At 38.3% G+C, this 21,620-nt stretch overlaps 1 protein-coding gene and 1 long non-coding RNA gene across 5 annotated transcripts in view; one reads left to right on the top strand and one right to left on the bottom strand.

Annotated features, from left to right (window-relative positions):
• Positions 1-6,680, bottom strand: part of LOC149041143 (uncharacterized) — a 6,939-nt gene extending 259 nt beyond the window's left edge. Inside the window, exons 1-2 of the long non-coding RNA XR_016189143.1 lie at positions 6,430-6,680; positions 1-1,114 (exon numbers count right to left, since the gene is read on the bottom strand). The exon at positions 1-1,114 is cut by the window's left edge and continues 259 nt beyond it. This is a non-coding gene — a long non-coding RNA (uncharacterized LOC149041143). The remainder of the gene's footprint in view (positions 1,115-6,429) is intronic.
• The window catches only part of LOC149041142 (uncharacterized), a 22,223-nt gene extending 1,151 nt beyond the window's left edge, over positions 1-21,072 (top strand). The window contains exons 1-9 of one of the 4 annotated variants that reach the window (XM_089214464.1): positions 7,174-7,313; positions 8,794-8,889; positions 9,447-9,516; positions 12,147-15,166; positions 15,463-17,685; positions 17,789-17,916; positions 18,358-18,478; positions 19,183-19,265; positions 19,789-21,072. In XM_089214464.1, coding sequence (XP_089070590.1) covers positions 12,203-15,166; positions 15,463-17,685; positions 17,789-17,916; positions 18,358-18,478; positions 19,183-19,265; positions 19,789-19,846 — 5,577 coding nt within the window. In that variant the 5' untranslated portion in view covers positions 7,174-7,313; positions 8,794-8,889; positions 9,447-9,516; positions 12,147-12,202 and the 3' untranslated portion in view covers positions 19,847-21,072. Of the gene's footprint in view, positions 1-7,173; positions 7,314-8,793; positions 8,890-9,446; positions 9,517-12,146; positions 15,167-15,462; positions 17,686-17,788; positions 17,917-18,357; positions 18,479-19,182; positions 19,266-19,788 lie in introns of those variants that run through there. The other 3 variants (XM_089214463.1, XM_089214465.1, XR_016189138.1) reach the window with 3 other exon arrangements.
• The last annotated feature ends 548 nt before the right edge of the window (positions 21,073-21,620 follow it).

The following is a 21,620-nucleotide window of genomic DNA, read 5'->3' as shown; positions in this document are numbered from 1 at the left end:
ACAGATATGGGTGGGCATGCCAGCTGGCTGACCTTGGGAGATTAAACATTTGTTGTTAAAACACTAAACCAAACATTTTCACAAGACTTGCGAAATAAACAACAAAGTACTTTATCATAATCCTAGCGATCAACTTAATCAACCTCTGACTGCGTTAGCCAAAACAAGAATTTTCGTGTGAGTCCAAAGCAAGGGTAGCAGACAAACTAAGCAGGTCTACCAAAGGAAGTCAGAAAAGGCTGTCACGATTCGGAATCTCGTCACCACAGCTCAAAACTTAGATAGACCAAATAACTTTAAAAGTCGAATTCATACATTACTAGTACATTCGAAATATAAACGAAAGGTTAAATCCTATTGAACTGACTAACTAAATGACTAACTATAATTATAAACTAACCAGATACTTCATAACAATATAATGCTAAACTTAGAATACATTCCCTGACATGTAGCCACCCTGACAAGGCAGACAAATACCATAGCATCGTCAACCAGGACACTGCTGGTATACCAAATTTATCAGTTACACCGAGATATCGAGAAATTATTTTTTCTATCCGTTTATAAAGACTTAAGCGCTACGGAAACTTGAGGAGTTACTTTTCTTCTGTCAGTGATTTTACTAATAGAATGTTGGCGGGTTCCCATCGTTGTGGCGCTAAATTTAAGATTCTTTTGATGATAACTCCTTTTAGGCGTGACTTGAAACCGGATTTTGTCTCGCCGCCCTAGCCGCCCTAGCTACATGATTTCCAACACGGATGTCGGCTTCCTTTCCTCTGCATAACATGTCATCAGTTTTTAGCAAGACTTATCATTAATTAACGTATTGATCTCGGGAAGTGAAAACCTCCGAAACATTATTGATCTCAAGCTCCCGGTTGAGAGAATCATTACTTTTCGTTGAGAAGTCTTAGCCTGGTCAGTTCTTTAGCAACCCAAGCACAAACGCAAGCTCACAGCATTTAGTTCATCGTGAAAAAGGCTTGACGCATGCAAGCATAAACACAAACGCAAAGATCAAAATGTTTCCTTTTCGTTGTGCTTGTATCCGTGCTTGTCGACGTTCGTTTTCCCCCGGTGTAATTACCTCACGCCTGTGCTTCCACGCCTATGAAAAGCAGGTTTAAGAGATCATTTAAACTCCAAAAGCGTAACTGGTTTTTAAAATAAATTAAGTAGGTTCTTTCTTTTGAACTGCCAACACCTCTTGATTCCCTCGACCACGCGTAACGCAAATAAATTAGAGAATCAGCGAGTCCATTATGACTGAATCATAATTTCCTTGTGACTGGATCTTTTTGGCCAGCTGTGAGAAAAATGATTGAATCGTTTGGCCTCTGAAGTCGTTACATCCAAGGGCCTTCTCACTTTTGAATATTGCATCATTTTTAGTGCGACAAGCCCCTTAAATTGCTTCGATTGTCCCTTTATTTTGACGTGTTAAGAGGAGGTCGATCTTTGGTCTTTAAATAGCCTTATCCAGAAAAGTGGGCTGATAGATAAGAGAAATTAAATGGGGGGATTCCCCTTCTTTCAAATGTGTTTTACTTTTTTCTTTCAAAGACTTCGAGAATATTCGGGGTTGCGTAAATTATCGTCAAGCATAGGTTATCAATAAACAAAAACTAATGGTATTTCGAACGGATTAAGATGTCACAAAAAAAACAGAAAGTCATATCGACAGAATGGAAAAACCAGTCCGAAACACCCAACAAAAGGAAGGAAAGAGCTGATGAGAAAGTTTTTGCAACTTAATTATTCATGACCAGATTAAATTGATAACTCGAATTTTATCGTTTCTAAGAACTTATGAGCGTGTTATTTCACATTCTTTTGCGCTAGTTCTGTTTTCGAAGTCCTCTATCACCAGACTTATGTTTTATAAACCTCTTCATCTTTACGCTGCTTATCTATAAGTATTGGAGATTTGGTTGCCTGGTGAACACAGTGGTTGCCATCATAATAATTAGGAAAGCTTTTTTTAAACTAAACTAGTGAGCAGCACTCCGCGAACAGTAGTTATAAAACTTCTTAATTCTCCGACGCATTTCGTCAAACTGTCGTAGACTTTTTCAGGGAGTTAACAGTAAACGCTTGTATTTATAAGCAAATTGTAGCGGATATACAGGGGCCAATGACCATAAAGGCTTGGCCGGATATGCGAACAGGAACAGGCGAAGTTGTGAAAAAATTGAAAAATTTTTGGGCGAGGTGAGAAAAACATTTTAGGGCCACTGCTGTAGCTGAAACTCCCTGAAGAAGTCTACGAAAGTTAGACGAAACGTGTCGGAGAATAAAGAGGTTTTACAACTAATGTTCGCAGAGTACTGCTCACTAATTTAGTTTTAAAGAGTTATATTAAAAAAATTGATAAAAATTTTTTCATAAGAACTAGGAAAGCCTTTAAACTGTTTTACTGATCATAATACCATAGTAAGTGATGAATAAATGGTAAAACGATTTTGAGCTTTTCGTTTAAGCTCTGAAATTCCTTTTTTTTTCTTTCGTAATATTGCTATAACTGCCAACACAGCAGATTCCATGCCGACACCACGCATTTAACCTTGCGGTAGAGCGATACCTTAGCTTAGCGTGCGATTAAAAAAAATGATACTTACATTTGTGACGACCCTGGAAATGGCTACATAAACTATAATGTATACTGCAGTTGTGTTTACAAGTAAACTAAAACGAACTGAATATCGGTCCTGCCAAAACGATGAAATTTAAACTGCCGAAGCTGTGAGAGTATTTTGAATAAATTAAACGCGTGTAGGCGCATTCCACACGCCCCATTTAGGAAACAATTGGCTGACTAAATATATATAGGCGTTAACGGTCTTAAAATTGTATCGCCCATCATCTGGCAAACAGCCTTTACGAAACATCTTGAGAATCTATGCATACGTTGCAGTTAGCCTATATAATGCAGTAATAGTCCTCTGAGTTAGCCTTTGTACATTGACCGCAGGACAGGTTTTGGAATCTGCTTCCGAGAGTGAAAGTCTCATGTACATGATGGTATGATTATTCTTCCAACTCAGGAACTTCGATATTGACGAGATCCCGTACGTCCAGTGTACGTGTAATAACAAGACAGTATTAAAATCCGGTAAGTAATCTGTAGCCTTGAGAAGTCGAACTCATCAAATTACGTACTAATGTCTTCGAGTAGATTTTATGCTTTGGGTAAGCTTATTTGCTTCGATCTAACATCACAATTTCCGCTTTTCCAGAGTCACACGACTTGATACGGTGCATTAAAACTTGATTTAAAAGAGTCTTCCTTTGGTATCTTAAAACAAGTTGGCAGAAGCCATCAGCGCTTAACAGACCCCAGTCATAACATGTGGAAAGAATACCTTCATCTGCAAATAAGGAATGTGAGTTTCGGCGAACTGCCAGAAAATCAATGCGGCTAAATCTATCACGACCGGCGGACAACCGGAAAAACTAGTTTAAGCACAGCTCAAAAAGGTCATGTTGTTAAAGGAAAAAATTGGCATCTAGGAAGAATTTTCATTATAGGTGATTTTTGACTTATGTGAACGTGAAAATAAATGGAAAAATATATTAGCACAAGCCACTCAGTAAAAATTATAATAAGCCAGTTGATCATTTCTTATTCCTTTCGGCGGTCTTATTGGTGTAATTTGGCACGCTCGACACCTCTTTTACTTAGAGGTGACTTTAGGTGTAAACATGTAGTACTTTTCATCTTCCGCACTGAATTTGTAATTAGATAACTTAGGCGGCTAGCACGTAGCTCTTTTAGGGGCGGTACCTTGGGTACGCCCTTTCTTCTCCGGATTTTGTTTTTATTCCGCTGTTATGCAACAGCCTTCGAGGACTATTTTCTCTTAAGATATTTTTTCAAGTATGATTTTAATTCTGTTAGTAAGTTTATTATAATTTTTACATTGTCAATCTCGTTTTTGTTTTACCCGAAATTGACCGTGAGACCAAGAGATGTTTGAAAGACATTTCGTAAAGCGTAAACATCGCGAAGGTATCTACTTAGTATGCGAACTCCGCTCTGCGTAGCTTAGCGTGACTCGCTAGTTAAGTGTAAAAGCATGACGAATGTTAGAAACTGACAGCTCAGTAAGTGTCACCTTTATAAGCGGTGACCCACACTTTCCTAAAGAAGATCAGAGCTAGTCCCCGTTGTAATAACTTGCGTATTAAAAGAAAGAGTAAAAGAAATAGTCAACTGAACTACGAGTGTTAGGAAATTATTTCTAACAATTTTCATATTATCTCAGGAACCAGATTGAACCAGCTACTACAACTTTTATATTCTTAGCAGGGGTATCCAGCTGTAATTTCAGTGGTTTATTTTTGTGTAAAAGACATTTCTGAAAAAATGAACTCAGTTACTGTGTTGAGCAAAATATGTTTCTTCCCGAGTTTTCACTCAAGCTTGAGTATTCATTCGGGAAAATTTCTAGCCCGGATATTAAGACATTTACCTTCTTATACTGAGCAGAATGAAGCAACGAAAAGAATGATACGGCGAAACCTCGGAAACCGAAACTGAAAATCTTGGGAGATTATGGATTGTATCAAACATATCTATTAGTCAAAAGTACAAAAATTCAAAGCACGCACTCACATATCATAAAAGTTTAGTATCATTTATCGGTTTCATTGCGTTTTTATGGACCGAGACGAATTCGAATGCTCAATGAATGAATAGATAAATAAATATATGAAAAAAGAAAGCTCAACAGTTTCCACTTATAGTCATATGGCACATGAATTGATTACCGTGGTGGAGTGACACCATAGAGGGTTAAAAATGCAATATCCCAGGTTCAAAATTGAATACACCTCGATAGTCATTCTTAAAATTAAGTCAAATGCTTCATTAAAATAATTTGACACTGAATAAAATTGATGTGCAAAATTCGTAGACGTCATCTGCTGAAACAGAGGGTTTCCTGTTCCCTGCGGAGTTTTCAAGTTTTCACGATCTTTATAGGCCACAGACCTATCCTATAGTGTTAGTAATGCTATAGCCATAACAGCTAAAACAATATATCTCACAAATGCAAGCATTAGCGTATTACATTGATCTCAAAGAAAACTGCCGGAATATTTCACAGGCTCGTGAAATGGTTTCAGTCGGATCTGCACCTATTGCTATTTTCATTATCATCAAAACTTCCTTGCTATTTGAACTCAAGAATTTTTTCACAGTCAGTTCAACCAATCAATACAACGTCGCTTGGCAAATCTTTTGTCGGGTCTTGCTGTTTTATCTAATGTCTGATCGTTAAGGAGATCAGTGCGTTGAGCAAACCTTGTTTCTTTTTAATTCTTCAAATCAATTAGTATACCATTAAAAAAACGGTTCACACGATTAGTTTTACCCACATGCATCTCAGAGAAAACAAGGCATACATTTTTGCGTGAGTTTTTGGGGACCGGAACATCATTTACAGTCTTCAACATAAACAAGCATTTTAATGTTCATCATATCTCACTCGTGTGACTGTTTTCGGCCTTATATGAAACATAAACGTAATGCACTGGCGGAGTTGAGACGATTGCATTGGAGGCTTGTTACATTTAGGACCAAGTGGTATTACATTTAGGACTTTATTACATTTAGGACAGTTGTTACATTTAAGCCTTCAACAGACACATACAGCATTACTGTGTTCAAAACTTCTTCAGGCTAATACATATTTTGGTTCTGTTATCAAATCGATATCGATATGGAAGTCTGAAGTCCGGCTGACAACATGTTTCATCCTTGTTGTTTAAATCAGTTATTCTTGCTTTTGAGCGAAAAGAGATCGTCCATCTGTTCAATGTCTTACCAGAAACAAATGACTGTTTACAACCTATCAAAAAATTTAACTCATACACATGGCCATGTAATTATCTCTTTCAGCATCAACAATTTTCCAATAGACCTGGAAGATAGCTCCAATTTTGTATGCATATGGCTCAGGCAAATTTTATATATGACAAATGACAGCTAATACAAAATTCCTAATGAATTAATATATTTACCGTCTCTCTAAAGAGGCGATAAATGTACCGTGAAAATAAACCGCGAGCACCCGCCACGCGAAATCCAAAGCGGAAAAAGGAGGCACGTATGTGTGTATATACTTCTCCTTACGACGGTCAAGTTAAACATTTATAGCATGAAGCTTAGCTTCTCTAGTAAGCCAAAATTTATCAGTCCTTGAATATGCAAAGTTAATTTTAACAGCCAAATCTCTCGTCAACATAGATTCTATTTTTAGAGAGCGTCTCCTGGAGAGAGTGTATTTGTAAAATTAATTGTCTCAGATAAAGAGAGCGCCTTCGCTTTTTCTTCCGTTTTCCCTAAAGTAATACTCAAGAGAATTTTATCTCACCACATCAGTTTCATCTTTGGTGTTAAATCTACAAAATTGTACCTACTTTCATGTCCAATCTGTTACCGATTTACTGTTGCAATTCCAGTCGACTTGTAATGATTCGAACCCTCCCAAACTTGACATCGCGTCAACTCGAACCAAAATTGATTATCATTTCCCCTTGATGTCCGTCATAGACTTATTGCAAACTCGAATCTCAGTGAAAACGTCCACCAATACGTGACAGTGTTAACAGTGTTCTGGTGTCCAAATTGAAGCAGCCATTTAATCTTTGCTTTGATAAAAATGTATTCTGTAGGAATGCGAGCCTCGACTTCAGTTGCTCGACCCAGTTTCCAGATTTACGAGGCAAGGGATCACTAAAAGATGTCACCATAAAGATGTACGGATTCTATTTGTTTACAAACTTCGTTCTCGTGGAATGCCTTCTACTTGTTTACCACCAAACAAACCTACGAGAGGCAACATAAAAGACTGCTGGTACCATCGATCTGTCCAATCTTTCGAGACTTCTGAGATTGTTCGGAGGTTTATCGCAAGTTCACGGAGAGATGAAGACTTAAAAAACAAATTAAAACCGTTCCGGAATTAGATTGGCTTTTCTTAAAGTGTGCCTTCTGTTGGACTTTTTTTCTTGGTAAAAGAGATAACAAAACATAAGCGAAAAAGGAATCCTGAAAAATATTTTATGAAAGCTGATTTCATCGAAGAAGTAGGTCTTCCGCTCTAATACCCGAAAACATCCGCGGGGCTTCCCCGCATTAATGTGAATGTCTAATTAATCGTTAAGTCAACAGGAAGCGAGGCCAAAACCTTACAAGAGAAACCGTGTTTTTCAATTCTCTGTCAAATCATTCGTAGCCCGTTCACCTCTGGTGGTACCTACATCAACCAGATGAAGAAACGCAATTTATAAAGGCTAGCGAGGTGAGCTGAGGAGATCTCATTAACATCATTGACGATCTTCTTGTTTACTTTAACAGAACAGTCCTAGACTCGCACTTTGTTCGATGAATGTTTCTTGTGCAGAAACTTCCAATCACATGATCGTAGTTAACAAGAGTTAAACAAAATGGTTTACCACCAAAATAGAACATGCGTATATTGCTACCTCTCGATCGAACAGTGCAAAGTCGCTCCGAGTAGTTATATGTATATATAGAATATAAAAATATTGTTTCGTTCGTGTCGCTAAACTTCGCTTTCTACGTTGGTGACGTTAGGACGAGATATAGAAGAGTAGCAAAATTTCTATTAGAAATTACTCTGATGATAATTTGAAAAACATTCAATTTCGTGTTTCATTCCTGGAAAACTCCCGAATTTTAAGTAAAGCACAACAGACAAAGAAATCAGACACCGTCAAGGCATCAGTTTAAATAGATTTGAATAACATATCACAACAAGAGCGAATTGTGGTTTCTCAACCGAACGTATTCGGCGGATTTTCTGGGAAAACTGGTCGTGTCCTTTCGCAATCCAAGAAGCCTATACAAAGAGTTTTCGAAATCTATTTATGAGTTAGACACAATCATAGGTTTTTAAAATGTTTTCGAAATTGGGGTCATCAAAATGGTTTACTCGCGTTGTAAAGGTAAAATTCGACGGTCTCACCTCGTTTAGATGGGTAGAAAGCTTCTGAAAAGCTACGGTGAGATCCTAGAAAGACAGCTGCTTTCCAAAAGTACAGATAAGCGCAGGCTATTTTATGTTACCGATTTTCTTGCCAAGGAACCATTGGCTCAATTTAGTTACAACCCATAGCACTTTACGTTGCTAACTTACGTGAAACGAGAAAAGGTTGCATTTTTCTAGTAGAATAATACAACTTCAATCGAAACTAAAATCTTTGACTGGCCAGAGTGTTTTTTTTTTGTGATATGTTCGCTTATCTCTTTATTGTTTTCGTTTAATGCATTTTAGGATCTTATTTTTACAAGTTTGTTTTTCCTGCTTAAGGTTGTTTACACTTCAGCTGGCTACATTTCCCTAGAGGTAATTATATCGCCCTGAAGTCAAAGTAGATTCGTTTTGTTTCTGAGAAAACGAAGCAATAATATCCTGTGTGTAACAAAATTCCGAATGCAACTTTTTTCGGTCAGCCAAAACGAGTGTTCACTGTTCTCGTTTAACATCTAATCGTAAACAATCGTAGTGACTCGTAGAGTCACTTCCAATTTTTTTAATTCGAATGGTGGTTGTCAATACAACGATGCTGAACAAAAACTGACTGAAGCAGTTTTTAAATTCAAATTTATGTGCTGAAGGTGAAAATTGATTGAAAGACCTCGAGTAAATTGCTTATGGTCTTACTTTGTCAGATTGCTGCGAAAACTTCCGAAAAGCCACAGACTTTATTTGTTACTTTCGTACTTACATTATTATTCACTTTTTTCCACCTCTACAGTGGCGTTGAAGCTGTAAGAACGACATTACAGAACGAACATTTTGCGCCAATTTACCGTTGGTTGGGATATGAGCTGTAGACTTGTTAAGAAACTGTGTATGTGCGATCTTTCTTAATTAGTGAATTTTAACTGCACTGGGTCGGAAGTTGCTGATGCGTTCTGGGAAACGGATGAACGAGTTAATAAACTTTTCAAACTTGTAACAGACGCTTAGAATAGTGTTATTAATTTTTGACTTGTACTTCTGCGTATGTTTCCGCGATTGCTTTCTTAAAATATGTTATGAGAAAGTTCACTTAAGTGTTTCATAAGCGAGTGATCATCTTCAGTTTTATGTCCACTTGTGAACCATGTAAAGAGGCAATTGAATTTCATACTCTGCTAAAATATCAGCGTAATCATATTTTATATTGCGTAGATTGAATCATAAAATGATTGATTAGCGTACTAATTGATCACGATCCACTGCCCATGGATTCCCCTTTGACTTGACTAAATATAAACACAATTGGTAAATCATATTATGGTGTTCGATCCAAATAAGAATCAGCGAGCTAATGTTCTTAAACTGCATAGTATTCTATCAGGGGTTCTCTTTCTTTCTCAAACAAGAGCATCGTAAAGCTTTTCGCTCGGTTTCTCGTGTTTGTAGGTTCTGTCCTGTCAACTGATCCAAATGTAAACAAACTCAGGAGTGTCGGACGACATGGGGTGAAGGAACGGTATGTACATAGAGATAATATTATTGCCCAGACAAATATATCCATTTCGCTTCCATAACCAATGGGCTCGCTACCAACGTCACGTAACAACTGAGTAGTGGGATTCTAATCGTGGACGGGCTCGGACGAAAAAACTTACCCTTGTCTTTGTTCGCCAAATACGAGTTTAGTCAACTCTACCCCTACAGTAAACGCATATTGTTTTCCTGGCGGCTTGAACAGAAAAGTATTTCTCCTTCAGGCCTTCGCTTTTTGTTTGTTTTACGGGGGGGGGGGAGGGGGGGAGGGGAGACAACTTAACTAAAGGTCACGCGAAATGTACTGTTAGACATGTAAGCCACGTGGATTTGTGGACCTGTCGTTTAAGGACTTGTCAATGTTTATCACGGGAAAGGGGGGTTGTTTGGTTGATTTACATTCAACCTATTTTTTTAAGTCCTCCTTTACACTCTGTTTTTCACGACTAATTCCCCAGCAACTAGTCCCTTATTACATATAAAAGAATAAAACCATAGAGGACTCTTTCAAGAATCGGTTTACTTCATGTTTTCATTTTTGTCCAACTGTTTTAAATGAGAATGAATATTATATTATGGTGGAGCAAAGTAATTAGATTGTATTGATTGGCTGACCCAATGGAGATTGCTAATCGATTTTGTCATTACTTCAGCAATATTGGACCAAACCTCGCTAAACGAATTCAATCTACGACCTCGTATAAGAATTTTCTTCCTGGTCATTTCCCTCAGTCAATGTTCCTAAATTTAGCAACTCAGGAGGAGATTATAGATATCGCATCTACGTTTCCGGCGGGAAAATCGGCTGGGTATGACAATATCCCTATGTCTATCATAAAGCGATCTATATGCAGCGTTTCCTCTCCATTAACACACATTGTAAATCTCTCCATTACTCATGGTATCGTTCCGGATGATTTGAAAATTGCTCGTGTCATACCTATTTTTAAATCAGGTGACAAAGCTCTCTTCAGCAACTACAGACCTATTTCTGTTCTACCGTGCTTTTCAAAGTTTTTGGAACGAATAATTTACAACCGTATTATGAATTATCTCAATGACTCCGATGTCTTATGTGATAATCAATATGGCTTTAGAAAAAATCGCTCTCCTAGCCTTGCGCTTATCGATTTGTGTGACAAAATTTCTTCTGCATTTGATAGAAAAGAACATGCCATTGGAGTATTCCTAGATCTTTCGAAAGCATTCGATACGGTAAATCACGACATTCTTTTTGAAAAACTCAATCATTATGGGATCCGTGGTCTGGCACTAGAATGGGTCAAAAGTTATCTTTCTGAGAGGACACAATTTGTCGAATTTAATAACGTTAGATCTGCCCCACAGGGGATTCCCTGTGGGGTGCCTCAAGGTTCTATTCTTGGTCCCTTATTTTTTATCCTGTATGTTAATGATTTGAACAATGCTTCCCTGTTTGATGCAATCTTGTTTGCTGATGATACAAACTTATTTATCTCCCATAATGACCCTGTTTACCTAATTAACACATTAAATAGAGAATTAAACAAATTGTCAACCTGGTTTGCAGCAAACCGGCTCTCCTTGAATTTAGCCAAGACTAATTTTATGGTATTCAAGCCTTGGCAAAAGAAGCAATCCTTTGAATTTCAAGTTTTCATAAATGAGCAGCCTATTCCTCGTGTTTCTGAGACCATGTTTTTGGGTGTTTTATTAGATGACAATTTGACCTGGAAATCGCATATATCCTTAACAGCAAATAAATTATCCAAATCTATAGGTATTATTCATAAATCTAGGTTTTTTCTCTCTACTCACTCCCTTCGTACTTTATACAATTCTATGATCCTTCCATATTTGTATTATTGCAATTTAGCTTGGGCTGGTACCTATAAGTCAAACCTTCAAAGAATTGTAACCTTACAGAAACGTGCGTTAAGAATAGTAAGCAATTCTACATACATTGCCCATACTGGCCCTATTTTAAAGGAACTTAAACTTTTAAAATTTCATGATATCCATTCGTTTCAATTAGGTACTTTTATGTTTTCATTCGAGAACTCTACACTCCCTTCCAAATTCAATAACTTTTTTTTACTGAATAGTCAAATCCACAATTATAATACTAGGAATGCTCAGTCCTTCCGTTTGCCACTGTGCAGAACGAACACCAGGAAGTTTTCAATTTACTTTCAAGGTCCAAACTTTTATAATTCGTTAAATTCTGACATAACTAGTTCTCCCTCCTCCGCTTCTTTTAAAAGAAAGCTTAAGGAATTTCTTCTCTCTAAGTATTAGCTTCTGTAAGGCAGTAATTCTTAACTAACTTACTTAATATGTGTGTGTGTGCGTGTGTGTGTGTGTGTACGTGTGCGCGGTCAAAGTTAACTACCATAAGTCCATATTGTAATTCTAATATAAGATTAGTTATTTTAAGTGAGAAAACCTGACTTGTTATAAGCCTCGTGGTTTCTTTCAGGTTTTCTCGCCATTTATTTTCTGTCATCAATTTTCTTCATTTGTTTTTTTTCCATGTGTAAATGTCGTATATGGCAAATAAATATTGTATTGTATTGTATTGTAATCTGTAAATAATCTTTACAACCATCGATATCATCATCACTGTCATTTCAGGTAAAGGAACTTAGTCTAGATGAACCAGCTATTTTCACTATCCTAAGGCATGGAAAATGGATCCTCCAGATAGAACTGAATCCCTTAGATTAACGGTTTACTATCTGGAACAAGGGAACTTAGTTCAAGTGAAAGAATCATTACAAAAATCTTACCAGTATCTCCAAGACTTGTTACCAAGTGAGTTATCCAAACCCACTTTACAGGAGATAGAGATAGTAAACAAGGCAGAGAAAATATCGATAGAGAATGTGGCGTGGAGTCTGCGAACTGGAGCAATTTTATTGCCACAAACTTCTCCCAAGAACAAATTCTTTGTCCGCTTTGCCAATGTAGTTGGTGCTGCTGCTTTAATCACGGTTTGTGTTGATATAGCTGAGAAAGTATTTGAGCAGTTAAAAGTGTACATTGAGAATGTTGTAGACGAAGAATCAGTTATCAGTAGCCTGGGAGTTGCCCTTAACAACTTAGGTTGTGTGTATATTACCAGAGGAAGTTTTCAGAACGCAAAAGTTAGTCTTCAAAGAGCTCTTGCGATGTTTGAGGTAGTCAAAACAGGAAAAGAGTGCGTCACTGTCGAGGAGAAAATATCAACAATAGCAAACAACTTACGGCTAGTGCACCAGGCTCAAAGAAGTTATGTAGCTGACATGCAATTACAAAACGATCTCCTTTCTAATGTAAGCCGCTTTGCCATGCAACCAAGAATCACTGCAGTTGCTGATTACAATGAAGCCCTTACCTCTTTGGATAACAGGAATCTTAGAAAAGCTTTGGACGAATTTGAGAATTTAAAAGCATTTTGTGAAACAAAATTGCATCAAAACAAGGGACTGTTAACCTGCATTTTGTTAAAAATCCGTTTAGTTTGTTCGATGCTTCAAGCCTCCAGTGGGACCACGAAATTTATTGATACTAAGATTTCAACCTTGCAAGGCATGAAGGAACTTGTTGATATTAGTACAAACTTTTCGTTGGACCTCTCAGTCACAATTATGGAGACTGTGGCCGACATTCACCTTTATCAAGGTAATCTTGACCTTGTCTGTAGCTATTTCTCCTATCTTCTACCGGTTGTTCGTGAAAGATGTGGTGCAGATCACCCAACAGTTGCTTCTATTCTGTCAAAACAAGGACTTGTTTTCCTCCACTTGGAAAACTTCGCACGCTCTAGGCAATGTTTTACCGATGCATTAGAGATTTTCACCGGAGCTTTTGGTGCTATTCACCCCGATGTTCTTAAATGCAATGCAGGTCTTGCGAGGCTAGAATGGCTCGATGGATGTGAAGAAAAATCTTTAGCGCACAGTCAGAAAGTTCTGGAAAATGTGGAAAGAATTTGCCAAGTCTCATTTGAGTGCCAATTGAAGCCAAAATTCATTGAATTGTCTTCACAAAGCGGAAGAACACCATCTCCCGATGTTGATCATGAGGAACAATTAAAACTTGAAACTCTGGTTTCTGAGTTTGGTATGGAAATAACCAGGGTTCTCAACCAGCATCAACCGACTGATCTCCGGGATTATCTAGGAGCACTCTCAGAAAGTGATGATTTTGTGGATTCCCCCGTCTCCAAGAACTTATCTGCAAAGCTGAGCTTTAACTGGTTCAAAGCTGGTCTTTGTTTGTTCAACGTTGGAGTGGATCAAAGTGTCGCTTTTCTCTTTCTCTCGTGTACATATGCAAGTATGTTTTATGAATATTTGGATTGTTCTGAAGTCATTTTACTGAAAGTGATTTTTGTTGTGTGTCATCTCAAATCTAAGACGTGTCAAACCTTCCCGAAAGTTCAAGAAAGATTAAAAGATGAATTCGGACGGTTGAAGAACTTCATTGAGGACAAAGTGAAGAGATTTGTTAAACCGGAAAGCAAAACTATTTTTTTTGACGAAAATACAAACTTGATGATTGCTCTGGCGGTAATCCTTCAGGCGTTTGTAGAAATGGAAATGTATGCTATGATAGCTGATGTGCATAGTTTATTTTCTTTCCTGTCAAACCAACAGTCTCCGCAGGTAACTCATGTAGTTCTCGTTGAAGAGCTTCGATTTGCGTTTTTTAGTTCAAACATGCAATGTCTTGGCAAACAAGTTATGCACGACCTGATTTTTTCGACGCCTCTTGGGGTGATGAACCATCGAAAAGTCACTGAAAAAAACGATGCAGATACTCCCTGTAACTCTCATGGCAAGGAGCTTACAAAATCTTTACATAAAGATGACAACTTTGGACAAAGGAAATCGAGGCAAATTTTCAAAACTTTGGCACTCAAAACTGACAATACTCAGTGGAAAGGATCTTGCAGATTTCTTGTGGAGTGTCCAATATCTCGTGGAGTTGATATTTCAGCGCTAAATGAAATAAATGTGTGGAGTATAAATGCAGTAGAAGACAGTCTACCTCACTTGATCCTATGCAGCCATCAGAGCATAGAATTGAAAACACAATATTTCACAGAACTGGAACTCCTGGCCTCTGCAGAAAGCACTCTTTCTTCGATTTCTGATGATTTTTCCCTTTTGCCATTCGTGTTATTGGCAGCTAAGTATGGTTCAGAATCTGAAGCGCAATCTCCGGTTCTCGTCAAGACAGAGAACACTTGTGAAGGAAGCCTAGCATTTATCTTCCAAGACAAAGTAATTGCGAATTTTCTATTTGGAAATCTTCTTAAGCAAATTTTAACCAATGAAGACGAGCTTGGTGAAGTTGTGAACGTGGTAGTCAAAGACAGCCAGCTCGTGTTGAAAATCCAAGGTCCATCCATAGGGCAAATATTAATTCAGTGCCATGAAGACACCATCAAAGTGAAAACCCACTTGATTCACTATTCTCAAAGCCGTAGAAAAGTAGAGATTGTCCGAGAAGTTCCACCATGCAATTGTTCTCTTATTGAGATGGTCATCGCTGACAAAATGGAAAAATGTGCTCGTAGTTTTGGCATTCATTTCGAGACAAAAAGTGATAATGCCTGGTGTATTGTGTCACATCTGAGAGGAAAGGCAAAGAATATTTCAATGAGAGTAAGTGTTTTGAATGTTGCATTCATCACTGTAAGCATGAAACTTGTTTTTCAACCATGATGATGAATTTTTGTTATGCAACGATTCATCTACTAAATCTAAAGTCCAGCTTACCAATATAACAAAATCAAAAATATGACAAAGTCGGAGTGAGAATATTTCTTACTGCTTTTTCAGCTAACTTCAGGGATTTATGCATTATATTGAAGAAATCTAAAATTTGATTTTCTTTCAAATTAAAGAACAGGAGTTAATTTTTGGCTATTGTTATACTTTTTGATTCGTTCTCTTTTTAGGAGCACCAGCCGCTAGAAATGCAGCTTAAAACCTTGCTTTCCGGACAGTCGTTCCTTTCGGAATCATCGACACAAACAGATTCCTTGAGTATTCCCTCAACATGTGATCTTGGTACTCAAACAGAGCTCAGTGACTCTCATGAGTCTGAAAATCTGGCGGAGCCCACATCGTCATCCAGTGAAGTAAGTTCATCACCATCATTACCTCCATCGTCATCTTCATCATCGTCATCATCATCATCATCATCATCCTCCGGTGAAGGTACTGATGAGGTTTCCAGAAGGTCAAGGTTAGAGCCAGCAGAGAAAGGTAAATCATCAATGAATTTCGTCTATTCGTGTGGTTTAGAATTGGAGAGACGTGAGAGAGAAGTTGCAAACCTTGCAAATACAGAGGAAGAAAGATCTAGCATAGCTTATCTCAGTGTTTCAGAGTTCAACTATAGTGGCAACGATGCAGAGGAAGGACAGACAAATCAAACGCCATTCGTTCCGCCATTAACTTTGAAAGTTAAGACGGATGGCAAATTACGCGAGAGTAAAGAAAACCTTGAGAAGTGTATTCAAACCGATGATTGGCTAGGGCAGTCTATGGATGATGAAGTTGGTGGTGCAAGGAAAAATGTTTCGTGTGAAAGTTCTGTAATCCAAAATTGTCATCCCTGTTACTCCTCAACCGGATCTGCTGAACCACCTTTTCAAGGGGAAGGTGGTGTAACTGACAACCTTCCACGAATTACAGACCAGGTGGAGCGTCATGGTGGTGCCGCTTCCTCAGTCAGTTGGTGCAATGACGCCACGGATGAAAACGGAAGGAATAGGGAACGTAAAGTCGATTCGAAGTCGCTGAAAGTTTCTCAAGAGAGGAAAAACAAGAATCAAGAGTATCTATCAGGAAAAAGTCACAACACAAGGCCTGGGGAATTTCTAGGCTTAAAGGGTGGAGGACAAGATCCATCTTTCTCTAACAGGGGCCGCGGTTACGAGAATCGCGAATCGGTCACTTACTGGAACGACAAGGACGCAAAGCCTGAGAAGGTTAGACCACGACATGACATGCGAAACACCATAGATGAAAAAGAATCAAATTTCTTTGGTATAAGGCCTTGCTTCCTTGCTCGTCACTCAGATGACAGTAGCATTACCACTCCTATCGATGACATGGGGAATATAGCAAAAAACGCCAATGGAGGATCCTCTAACACTTTTTCAAGGCATCAAGGGTCATTTTGTTTCACTAATGAGCAAGGCTATCAAGCTACTTACTCCTTTCAAGCCCCATCATTTCATTCTGAAAGTTCAAAAGTATCTGCTGACGCACAAGGTCCAAACCCTCATGGCTCCTTCGGTCATAACCTTGCAGTTTGGGATCTACCAGTGCTTGTTCGTCCTCTACTTTCTCTTCCCTGCAACGGATCGGAGCATCTCCAAACCCATTCCTGCGATGAACCGCAAATTGCAGTGATACATCCGCATGCTTTGATCAATGGTGACACGCCTTTGGCGCAAACACACCCTTTTCCAGAACAGAGAAAAATGAAGGGTCAAGGTACTGATCCTGAAGTACAACGGAAGAGAAACTATGATTTTAAAGTGATGAATGAAAATCCTCTACGTTTATCTAATACCACTTCAATTACACAAGGCTTGGTCTTCCCTGGAATGGAAATCTCCGCTCCACCACAAGCAGCCATGAACAGAAATCTAACACGGAAAACAAGAACAGTTGAAGATCAGGACACTGCTAACCAAGGACCACCGTCTCTCTCCAATGATGACTCCTTAGCTGACCTAGAGCGACGAGTGGCCGAAACTTGTTCCCTTGTCAAAAAAACCTTGAAAAAAAGGGAAGTAAAAGAAAAGGCAATGAAGGAAAAAGAACGAAGAAAAAAAGAAGAGCGGGCCAGGAAAGAACAACAAGCACGTGAAAGAAAAGAGAGGGAGGCAAGTGAAACAAGACAAACGGAACGCAGGAATAACAGAGAAGAAGTCAGCAACCCGATGAGTGGTGCAGGGGAAACACCTACGCAAACCTCAGCTGGTGCTGAGGATCGACAATGGCTCTGTGAACATTATAAACGGCTCTGCCGTGTCAAGTTCCCATGCTGTGGAAAGTTCTTTCCCTGTCATCGTTGTCATAACAACTCTGGGTGTCCAAATGATAATTCCAAAGCAAGAGAGGCGTGTTATGTTGAGTGCTCGGTTTGTAGCCATCAACAAGAGGTATATAGACATATCATTTATTTAATATTATATAAATGTGGAAATGGAGAAGTTACATTTAGACTATATGCGATAGGCTTTTAATGCTTTCTTCCTTTTTAAGATCAACCAGGACGCCCAAACCTGTGCTAGATGTAAAACAAAGTTCTCGGCATATTTCTGCTCTATGTGTAAACACTTCACGGGCACAGACAAAAATCCATTTCACTGCCCAAAATGTGGTATCTGCCGGTAGGTGAAACGATATTCACTGCGAAATTGCTCGTTTTTCCATTTTTTGGATGATATTCTTGTTTTCCAAAAGTGTAAGGGGGTAGTTGGCCTGCTTCGGTATCAAGTGTTACCGTATGAATGGAAAGAAAAGTCTGGCGCCAGCCTTTGGGCAAGAGCAACGCTTAATAAGAGAGATACAAGCTGTGATCGGTATGCACATGAAATTTACCACTGCCATTTTATTTCTCCTCAGTCTTTACGAAATCGCATTAAAAAAGTATTGAGCACGACTGAATATCAGTTTTTGCTCCCTCATAGGAATCAGGATTCCATTCTGTAGATCGAATCGAGCAGAAATATAGGGTTTTCACTTTGCATTAGAAATTTAATTTCTTTACGATTAATGTTAAGTTTTGCTCGAGTATTACTTGCGAAGTGATGTTCCTGTTTTCGTTTCAGCATCTTCAAAGACCGCTCCTTCCACTGTGATGTGTGTAACGTCTGTCTGGACAAACGACTGGAAGGAAGACATTCTTGCCGAGAAAATTCAGGACATGATGAGTGCTGCATCTGTTTGGAGGTAATGACTTACTCTTCGCACTAACACGGTGTTGCTGCAAAACTTCTAGAGGGGATTTCTCTGTCTTGTTCGTTTCACTTCGTTTCTTGTTTGTCGCGTCTGCTTGTAGATGATTGTCAGTGTTTGTGGATTTCGTCACCCGTTGTACTGTATAATTAATATTTTGTGTTCTCACATCGTTGTGAAACATTACGTCATTTTTTGTGTTCTATCGAAAAATATAGCTTTGTAGGTCAATGTTTATGCTCGATTAAAATAAAGCAGCTGCACAGTTTTCACAGCCGTTAAGTCTGGATTCCAATGAGGTAAATGTCTCTTCGTATCATTTATACATTGGAACGTTTTCCTATCTTCCAGTGTAGGAGTATGGATTTCAAAAAAACTGTCTAAAGACACCCGTGACACTGGTTGCACACTAAATCAGCTCTGCAGGAGGAAATATTGGCCAATAGCTTTTTCCCTTTTGTTGTAATTATATCCTTGTTATCAACAATGAATGTAAAATCTTGTAAATGTAATGTTTGATTCAAAGATCTAGCAACAGACTAAGAGAGCACTTGAGTTTTTCTTAGCAAGGTTCTGAGTACAAAAGTAAGCGCTTTAATAGAATTGCTGGAAAAAGAAATAATTTTAAAAAAGTTAAACTGACAGATAATACCTGTTAATACTTTTACTTAATGGACGTGTGAAACATTTATTTGCAGGACGCGTTCAGCGGTTGTCAAATCCTGCCATGCTCACACAAGGTTCATAGAGAGTGTGCCATTGCAATGATACAGAATGGCGTGTAAGTATGCTCAAAAGGACATGATTTTTTATGAATTAACTAACATAACGAAGAACGCTTTAATGCTCCCCTCCATTTGACGGTATCTAGTTAAAATTCTGAACTGGATTTGTATAAGGAGTTGTGGCGGAGGCTGTAGGGGTCAGTTGCCTGACTCTCGACTGGACTCGACTTCTGGCTGCGTGAACTGGAGTGTCAAAATCAATTATTGTTTTTAGCGTCTTTTTTCCTTTAAAGGAACTTGTATTTGTTTCAGTTGAATCCCTCATTGGTTTGGGATATTAACTTCTGACTGCTGTTGTGAGTAGCTGGGTTTTGGTCTAATGACACTGAGAGAAAAGCTCTCTTTACATGCAGCCTTGGAACAGCTCTAAATCCACAGCAATGCCAGGTCGATTGTGAGCTTTGCAGTCTCCTTTAGTTTTGCTCGTGATTTTACGGCGATCTTGACTTGAATGTTCGCGCGTTTAATTCAAACGAGTTTAAGTTGCATTCACCTGAAATGTTTCCTTTAAATTTGCAGTCGCAGCTGCCCAATTTGTCGGCATCCTCTATACAGTCAGACAAATGGCAATGAGTGAATGACAAGGTCCATCCCAGGCCCTTCTCTTCTCACCTTATTGATAAAATGGAGAGGACCCTGAGAATGGAGCTGAAAGGATGACTTTTTATTTCCTTTTGATAATTGTTAGGTTTTCAGATTTTTTAGACTTTGAGCATAAATTCAATAACAGCTTTAGTATTAAAATTCCTTGGAGTTGTCTAATCGTTCGGGTACGAAGGCACTACCCACTCAGGACTTCTCAGGCGCAGACGATTAGATCACACAATCAAATTTATCTTGCTCCATGTTTAAATCATTTACTGTTTTACCCTTTTTAGTTTGATTGATCGGTACGTTTTTATATTAGATTGAAATTTCAAATTCGAACAAAATTAATGTAGTAGGTTTAGGTGTGTTATGCATGTGCAGGTTATATGTAGGTCTCCATAACCAAACTATCAAAGCTTTATCATTAGTTATCGAATATTTAGTTTTTTTACCAACAACCTAGAATTTAGAGTGGTAAAATGAAATGACTTGTCGATGATGATCTTAGACTTTACGTAAAGAACGCCTGGTTTAAGATTTCCTTAGGCATATGTATCTAGGACATTGAGTTGCTTTGATAAATAACGATACTCTGGCAAAAAAAAAACAACAACAACAACAACAACAACCACGACGGAAAGGAACGAACATCATCGACTATTTTAAACGTATTACTATATAATGCTGCATGTACTTTATGATGATTCGATTTATCCCAGGAGCTCGTTTCTCGCAAATTTTGGCAACTTCACGGGTCATATTCTAAGATCTTAATCTATGGAATAGCGTGGCGGGTATTCGCTCAAAACCCAGCCCGTTCTGTGTCGTTTTCTTAAACATTTTATTGTTTGAATTCCAAAGCTATTGATGTCTGAAAAACAGCATTTTCAGACCAATGATTACCGGAACCTTCAATGAATGGGCTCCCGAGCAATTAAAAAGACTAAATTTGTAAACCTTTACCTTCATTAACTTTGAGTCCCTTGGTTGTTGCCGGACCACACTCCGCTTGAACGGTGAGAGACACTGCGTGAATACGTCGCCTATTGAGGGTTGGGTGCTAAATCGAGTCATTATATATAGCACAAAATTATGAATAACGAATGATCTAGTGAATAAGCTTTATGAAGAATACAGCATGCTTTTAGTTATTTTCTCATTCATCCTTTTGTTTAAAAAGCTGTAATCTCAAATAAATTTACGAGTTCTTTCGTATTCTTGAATTGAACGTTTCAATCACACGGTCATCATAAAATATTGAAAGTATTGTGGGCTTTGGATCAGTAGAGGGACGTTTAGAGGAACAGTCTAGAAGTCATGCATTTAATATGAGAATATAAACTCCTCGAAATTACCCGCCAAAATAGAAGCTCTAACCTGGTTCTGAGGGTTAAGAAATAGCTATAGAAATTAGAGAGCTCATCAGTTAAACCCTCACGTCAGGCCACGCTAAGACGCTATATCAGTAGGCCACAGAGACTATTAGCTTAGTCAGGCTCTTTTGGGTCATTTCTTTTTTTAGTGACAACCCACTGAAGTCTTGTTTTCGAAAGCGCGATACTAATCGAAAATCGTCCTCTTCTTACTCTATACCAAAAGTTGCTCGCAATCTTTTCCTATATCCTTAAAGAAAAGTACATATCTGAACTCGGACGCTGAATTGTAAATTTATCCGAAATTCGCCTCAATGTTACTGATTATCTCCATAACCTTCACGCGAACACGTGCCACTTCGCGAAAAGATATTATCAAGTGACATTATT

Source organism: Pocillopora damicornis, chromosome 8, assembly GCF_964200805.1.
Source record: "Pocillopora damicornis chromosome 8, jaPocDami1.2, whole genome shotgun sequence".
Lineage (NCBI taxonomy): Eukaryota > Metazoa > Cnidaria > Anthozoa > Scleractinia > Pocilloporidae > Pocillopora > Pocillopora damicornis.
Note: the sequence above shows the minus strand (reverse complement) of the source record. Positions and strands in the feature narration are given on the sequence as shown.